Source organism: Hoplias malabaricus, chromosome 3 (genome assembly GCF_029633855.1).
Source record: "Hoplias malabaricus isolate fHopMal1 chromosome 3, fHopMal1.hap1, whole genome shotgun sequence".
Classification (NCBI taxonomy): domain Eukaryota; kingdom Metazoa; phylum Chordata; class Actinopteri; order Characiformes; family Erythrinidae; genus Hoplias; species Hoplias malabaricus.
The window spans coordinates 36,713,934-36,722,261 of NC_089802.1; the positions used below are offsets into that span (position 1 = coordinate 36,713,934).

Genomic DNA, 8,328 nt, shown 5'->3' on the forward strand with positions numbered 1-8,328 from the left:
TCAGTGGTGTGTGTGTGTTACCTGCGTTATCTCCTGTGTAGTGATCTCAGTGGTGTGTGTGTGTTACCTGCGTTATCTCCTGTGTAGTGATCTCAGTGGTGTGTGTGTGTTACCTGTGTTATCTCCTGTGTAGTAATCTCAGTGGTGTGTGTGTGTGTGTTACCTGTGTAGTAATCTCAGTGGTGTGTGTTTGTGTGTGCGTGTCTGTGAGTTACCTGTGTTATCTCCTTTGTAGTGATCTCAGTGGTGTGTGTGTGTGTTACCTGTGTTATCTCCTGTGTAGTGATCTCAGTGGTGTGTGTGTGTGTGTGTGTGTATTACCTGTGTTATCTCCTGTGTAGTGATCTCAGTGGTGTGTGTGTGTGTATTACCTGTGTTATCTCCTGTGTAGTGATCTCGATGGCATGCTCCGCCTCGCTGCTGTCGTCCAGTGTGGGACGGTTCATGTGCTTGTCGTGGAGAGTCGCCAGTTCCTTCATCTTCTGCTGAATTCTAGAGATCTCATACTGAATCTGGAACACAACGCACTCTCCGTGAGACTGAGGAGAACCCAGAGAGAAACTTTTTGAACACTGGGACCAGCAATACACCACCTGCAGGACGTCTGAATGAAAACATCTTCTAAAACATCTGTGCAGCTGTGAGACACTTCACACAAATATATTTAATCACACAGGGGACAAACATTCCCCGGTTGTTATGGAGTATTTCACCAACTCTGGACTACACCTGTCATGATAGGTTATCCATAAATTGTTCGGGGAATGACTGCAATAAACGATATTACTGTCATTTAAACATTTAATGTCACTGATATAATGATATTATAACAGCATCATAATTACACTCCTTTTAAATTCACTGAATTTCCAGCAAAAACTTAATAACATTCCGATACTGGAATCAGAATTAAACATTTTATTAAATATTCCAAATATATAAAAAAATTAAAATTCAAACAAACCCCTTTAATGGCTCCAGATCAGCGAGAACTGAGAAAACCAGAGAACAGAGCGAGCGGCTAAAACACTGGGGACGTTTATTCTTACGAAAACAAATATGATACGTGCGATATTGCCTATACGATCTGTAACATTTAAACAGAAAAGGGAGCAGTTCCTCAGCCAGATGTTTGCTGCTGTACCTCAGCTGGCTGCAGGGTTTTGCCTGACGTTTGTGATGGTGTTCGTAGGTGATTGGTTACATGGTTACTACGATGTGGGGCCTTTGTTGCTGTGGTAAATCCAGCAGTTGAAAGGCGGGGTCCTTGTTAAAAAAATCTCAACACTGTGTAGATCTCACAAATACAATCTCCCAGTGCCTATTCCTGTCACTCACAGCGTCTCTCTCTCTGACAAACGTAATATAATCTTCTTTCTTTAGTCCAAAGGTCAAAGAGTCGCTCACCTCGTCCACTCCTTCAACCCACTTCGGAGGAAGACGCTTCGTGACCCCAACAGCAGCTTCTGGATCCAAACTGATCCCTGACACAAGAGCCATTCGATCATCAACCAACTGAGAGAGAGAGAGAGAGCCCCGTGAGTGTAAAATGTTAAAATTAAAATTGTAAATGTCTCATTTCCTACAGCTCTGTGTAAGTGAATCCCATTCAAGCAGAAAGTTATTGGAGAGTACCTCATCATACTCCTAACGTGATTGGCAGAGCCCAGCAGAGTCCCATCCAATGATTGACAGAAGGAGAGAAGGTAAGAAGGAGAGAGGGAGAGAGGAGCCCAAAATTCAGCATCAGGTTTGAACAAAATCATTATATCATTCTACATTATGGCAATTCTTCAGTATCGTAATAAAAGCTCACCTCAGTCTCATTACATCACAATACAACACACATTAATGCAGTAAATTTGGGGCTGTTCTGGTGTGTTCATCATTGACTGCTACTGTAAAGAGCAACTGGTGTTTTCAAAGAGAACAATCAACCAATCAATCATACATAAATGAAGGCAAAGTTCTTATACGACACTGAAGATACAAAGCTCATCATTAAGAATCCATTTAAAAATCACCACAGATTAATCACATTAAAATTTCCACAAAAATTACACACACTTCACAAAACACAAATGAAAAAGTCAAGAAGCAGCTACACATTCATCACAGAACAATGTGGCAGAGATCAACATCAGATCAATACCCCAATCAATAAACAGATCACCATTCTGATTAGTTCCCAGCTCACTACCCCATACACAACCCTGATCAATACTCTCTTTATAGTGCACTGGCTCAACACGTTCGGAGGAGAACACAAAGTGCAGTTTTGTCAGGGTTCTAACATCTGATGGTGAAGGGGAAGTGGGAGGACGCTGGTTCTCTGCTGGACTCTTGATGACGGATGGCTGTGGCAGCACTGGGGATGGATCTGAAGATGGTGTCAGGGCTGAAACAGTGTGGGGAGATTTTCTCTAACGGTGAACAACCTGGAGACACAGTCTCACAGAAAACATCACAGAGTGTAAACGCTGCTCTGCATTTCAGAATCAGAACACGGTCCTAATCGGTTCTGCACGAGAGATCGGACACCTCTGCTCTAACGCTTACTTGCTCTTATTCATGTGTCCAGAGCTCAGTGGTTAAGCTAGCCGTCAGGGAATACACAGAGTCGGATAGATATCATTCTAAAATTTATTCTGCAACTGGCACAGCTGCTGTCGTTTCATCTGCTGTTACTCATCCGCTGAATCGGGAGTTTGAAAAGCCTCCTTCTCACTCTAGATGTTTTCCCTCATCACTGGCGTCCATCACCACGTTCTTGGTTTGCCGCAGTAACAAGCACCAACAAGCTTTTTGGCCAGTGATATGCAGCTATCTCCCAAATAGAGGACTTGAACAGGGTCGGTCCATATTCCATGATCCCTAACTCCTCCGGAATATGTGAATATGTTTGAACATGGGAACTAAAGTTATTCTGGGCAGAGTCCTCTACAAACACTTCCCAGCAAACATTCAAAATATATATGTTTGGGCCTATCACATTTCTCTGGTAGTTTTCCTGCTCAGCCCTTCTCTGTAACCGAATATTCAAAACATATGGCCTCAGATCATATGTCCCAAGTACACTTAAGAGCATCTCTCCTCTGCAGGCTTCCCAGTCATCACCAACATGAGCAGTGAAGTCACCCAAAATGTACGGAACCCTCTCCAGAACTCCACTCACTACCTACAAGGAGCCTAGTTGGAAATGACCTCTGCAGTGGACAAGATTTGCCCAGAATTGCTGAAGACCCTCAATACTGGGGCTGTCGTAGCTGATTGGTGGTTATGAGCTTTGGGTAATGGCTGAAAGTTTGATTTGGATTCCAGTGGTCAGAATGAGTTCTCTCCAGAGGTTGCTGGGCATATGCTCCATGATCGAATGAGGAGCTCCGTAATCCAGTAGGAGCTTGTAGAAGAACCACTGAGTGGAGCCACTTGTGGTGTTCCAGATGTCTGATAAGGACACCTTCTGGATGCCTCCTGCTGCAAGTACACCAGGCATGTCCGACTAGCAGGAGGCTATGGTGGGGGACCGAGAACACACTGAAGGAATGATATAACCTGACTGGACTGGGAATAACTGGGGATACCCCAGGAGATATTGGTGAGAGCTGCAGGAAGAGATGCCTCGTGTTCCTCTCTATTTGGTCCACTGTGCACAACTCCCTGCGCTGTTGGGCCTGTTGCATTCAGCTCCCTAGGTTCAGTCCACTGTGTTCAGACATCTGCTGAAAACACTGCTCTATTACCATGCCGTTCACCAGTGACATTACAGCACTGGCACTTTGATCTACATCACTGTGACTCATCAGAGCATCAGTGGAGATTCTTTATGTGTTTAAACAGAAAAACCTACAGAACCCTCAACAGAACACAACAGAACCTTTAAACCAACATAACAAAACCCAAAATTAAGCTCCACTGGAACAAACGCACTTCTGGACAGAACTCTAGCAGAACCCCAATAGAATTGTTATAACATCTTCAAGAGAACCCTGTGCTACTCCCATACAAATCTTTTATTGTTTATTGATCTCTGTTGCAAACAGTGCTATCATCAGCAATCAATGACTGATCTGCTCCTTCACTTCTTCTTTTCACAGCAACACAGGCAGACAGACAGCGGCACACAGGAGACAGAGGCAGACAGATGAAAGGCAGGCAGACAAAGAGACAGAGGCCTGATATTTAATGTGGAACAGAAAACAAAAATATGAGACTGACTACAGCCTTGCTCACAAGACTCATTCATATCAGTATTAATATCTGTATTAATATAAGTAGTGACATCAATATTAATATCAACATTTATCATTATAGATGTAAGTAGCAATATTAGTACTAATATGAGTGATAATATCCGATTAGCAGAAAAATGAATGAAATAATTATGGCAAGCTAAGGCAATCTGTAGTAATAATAGTCCTAATAACAGTAGTCATATTAGTAGCATTATTTGAAATTGTAAAATTATCAGTAATCATATTAGTAATAATATCAGTTGTAGAATGAATAGCAATAATATTGATATCAGTATTAATCTTAATAGTAATATGAGTAGTGATTTTTGTGGCAATATTAATGATTATCAGAAATAATTGAATGAATGTATTAATGAACAATAGTAGTGAAATGTGCAGTAATATCAGTGGTGATATCAGTGGTGATACCAGCAGTAATATCAGCGGTGACGTCAGCAGTGATATCAGTGGTGACATCAGCAGTAATATCAGTGGTGACGTCAGCAGTAATATCAGCGGTGACGTCAGCAGTAATATCAGCGGTGACGTCAGCAGTAATATCAGCAGTGACGTCAGCAGTAATATCAGCGGTGACGTCAGCAGTAATATCAGTGGTGACGTCAGCAGTGATATCAGTGGTGACGTCAGCAGTAATACCAGTGGTGATATCACCAGTAATATCAGTAGTGATATCAGCAGTAATATCAGTGGTGATATCAGCAGTAATATCAGTATTAATATCAGCGGTGATATCAGCAGTAATATCAGTGGTGATATCAGCAGTAATATCAGTGGTGACGTCAGCAGTAATATCAGTGGTGATATCACCAGTAATATCAGTAGTGATATCAGCAGTAATATCAGTGGTGATATCAGCAGTAATATCAGTATTAATATCAGCGGTGATATCAGCAGTAATATCAGTAGTGATATCAGTAGTAATATCAGCAGTACTATCAGTGGTGATATCAGCAATAATATCTGTAGTGATATCAGTGGTAATATCAATGGTGATATTAGCAGTAATATCAGTGGTGATATCAGCAGTAATATCAGTGGTGATATCAGCAATAATATCTGTAGTGATATCAGCATTAATATCTGTAGTGATATCAGCAATAATATCTGTAGTGATATCAGCAATAATATCTGTAGTGATATCAGCAATAATATCAGTGGTGATATCAGTGCTGATATCAGCAGTAACATCTGAAGTGATATCAGCAGTAATGTCAGCGGTGATATCAGCAGTAATGTCAGCGGTGATATCAGCAGTAATGTCAGCGGTGATATCAGCAGTAATGTCAGTAGTAATATCAGTGGTGGACTCACCGCACTGCTGTGAGAGTTCAGCGGGCGGCGGGGTTTACTCACTTGCTCGGCCACAAGCTGCCGGTTTTGGATCGCATTGTTCCGCATTAATAAGAACGCGTCCGTCAGCCGCCGGGTCGCCATGGTTACAGTCCTTAGCCCTACAGTCTACTGCCCTTACTCCCTACAGTCTACAGTCTTTATACACTCTACAGTATAGTCTACAGTCTATTCACTGTTTACAGTTTACTATCAGCACAGCCCACAGTCAACTGCACAAATGGAGACCTACTGTCACAATATCCCCACAACACACACTCACACTAACAGTAAAACACAAACAACCAACATGTATCACTCACACAGAGACACTACTACCACACACACACACAATTACAACGAACCAAACACCTACACTATCACACTAAAGCTCTCTCTCTCACACACCCACACCAAGAGTCTAAGTCTCTATTTGTTTCTCATTAGACTCTGATTTTGGACCTGGTTCTACCCCGAACGAGTTGAATGTGAGCGCTACCGGAGTCTGTCCTGCGGTACCGAGCTCTGAAGAACGGTTCCGGGGTCTGGAGAGCCGTACCGAGCTCTAAAAAACGGCACCGGTGTCTGAAGGACGGTACGGAGCTCTGGAGGGCGGTTCCAGAGATCGGAGAGCGGTACCAGATCCTGGAGCCGTACCGAGTCTCAGACACAATTCCAGCTCCACGAAGACACAACACGCATTTACACACGTCACTTCCGCTGTAAACCAAGATGCTCTTAAAGAAACCGAGAGAACACACACCGCGGTCCCTTCATCTCTGCATTTCACTGGTGGGAATTACACATTTACCTCAGAGTCCCGTGGAAGCTGCAGTTTAACATTTCAGTTTTTACTGAAATATCACATCTGTGAAATTACTTTGTGAATATTCTTAGTCATCTGCACTAGTTGTTATTGAAGGTAATATAAACATATATTTAGATTTCAGCAGTACATCCTTATATGTCCTGAATGTGAGCAGTGACTATGGCAACTACGTTAGCGATAGCAGAGTTGGGTTTATGACTAAACTAAAGTCTTTTAAAATAAAATTACAGACACCCTGAGAGCATGGAGACGGCGGACCACGGCTGGATAAACAGAAATTTCCATTCACAGACCAATTTTCTCCTTCATTAGGTTCTTTTTGTTATTGTTTATAAATAAGATTATTAAATAATTTTAATCAGCACATCATTTTATATCAGGCTTATACTCATTATAATATCTCTGAGAGTTGTTGGTCATATTTGTATTAGTTTTTCCAGAATAAAAGTCTCTGTGAATGTAAAATCTGTGTGAGATTATGAATGAGTTATATCCTGTACAGGACAGTAATCTGAGTGGTCCGATGGAGGACCAGAAGTGGTCTACAGTCAGTGGTGTGACAGACTTTTAATGACAGTCGACTGATTTATGCTCGCTGTCTGGGACATTTTAGGCGATGGATCAGAGATCAGGAATGATCAATCTGACAAGTCAAAATGCTGCAGATTTCCTGATCACAGCAGTTCTCAGTGCTGCACTGTCAGGATCCTGCCATACACTCCGGTGTTATTTGACCTAGTGTTCACTCTACAATGGTAACTGTAGAAGTGTGGTCAGTGGAGCTGAGAGAAGGGACAGTGGGGTGGTTATAAAGCCATGGTTTATCGGGGTCTGTGTGTGTGTATAAATTATATATAAATATAAAATATTCAGTTTTGCTCTAATGGAACAGAAAATTACGTTAAACTGTTGTTTTGACACTTTTCCTCTTTTTCCAAACCCCACTGCAGTTTTCTTGACGTGACACAAGGCGGAGGAGTATCTCTTTCCCATTTAAGCTCTTTGCTCCATTTCCGACAACAGGACGGTGTCTCCAAGGGGCCAAAAACCGAAACTGAAACGGCATGTTATATTCCGGTGTCTAAACTGCAGGGGGCAGTGTTCAGCTGAGTTTCAAAACGCGAATTCAAACTTGGACCGTGTTCATTTGTTTTGCTGCAAATCTCAAACATGATACAACAGGAAATAAACACCAGAGGACAACAGACCTCTAGTGTTCGGAGAGGGGAATGGCAGGAGTGCGGTATTGAAGACTAGTGTAAACAGTGGGGAATCGGCTAAGCGCTACAGTATTAATATTAATTATAGGACGACCTCTAACGTCCAGTCTCGGGAATGATATTCAGTTGCTCTGTCTAAATAATGATGATGATGAAACCTTTATTGTCATTGTACATTTTACTTATACAACGAAATTAGGTTCCATCCCACCCTCCCCTTGGTGCAATTAAGAGAAAAGGGAGTTAAAACAAGAAATAATTAAAAGAACATTATTTAAGGAAACAGTAACCAGATTTAAGAGCATAAGTGATTAACTATGAGTTCTCCTATGTACACTATCCACAACTGCAGCATCAGTTACTGCACAATGTAACTTTTAGCAGCATCCATTATTGCACTGAACCAGTTTAAACAAAACCAGATCTGTTTATACCTGAACTACTTGGTGTTTGTTTAGCAAAGATATGGCCCTGTTGTAAAAACTGTCCCTCAAACAGTTTGTCCTTGTTTTAAGTTGTCTGTAACGTCTGCCTGAGGGCAGCAGTTCAACCATCTGGTGTCCTGGGCGTGTACAGTCCTTGATAATAGTGTAAGCCCTCCTGAGGCAACAAGTGCTGTAGAGGTCCTCCAGGGAGGGGAGAGAGTGTCCAATGATCTGCGCTGTCTTGATGACCCTCTGTAAGGTCTTTTTAT

At 42.1% G+C, this 8,328-nt stretch overlaps 1 protein-coding gene across 5 annotated transcripts in view; it reads right to left on the reverse strand.

Annotated features, from left to right (window-relative positions):
- The window catches only part of stx16 (syntaxin 16), a 46,322-nt gene extending 40,030 nt beyond the window's left edge, over positions 1 to 6,292 (reverse strand). Inside the window, exons 1-4 of one of the 5 annotated variants that reach the window (XM_066665050.1) lie at positions 5,568 to 6,292; positions 1,636 to 1,647; positions 1,408 to 1,515; positions 372 to 539 (exon numbers count right to left, since the gene is read on the reverse strand). In XM_066665050.1, coding sequence (XP_066521147.1) covers positions 372 to 539; positions 1,408 to 1,515; positions 1,636 to 1,647; positions 5,568 to 5,690 — 411 coding nt within the window. In that variant the 5' untranslated portion in view covers positions 5,691 to 6,292. The remainder of the gene's footprint in view (positions 1 to 371; positions 540 to 1,407; positions 1,516 to 1,635; positions 1,648 to 5,567) is intronic. The other 4 variants (XM_066665052.1, XM_066665051.1, XM_066665053.1 and 1 more) reach the window with 4 other exon arrangements.
- Positions 6,293 to 8,328: the final 2,036 nt, after the last annotated feature.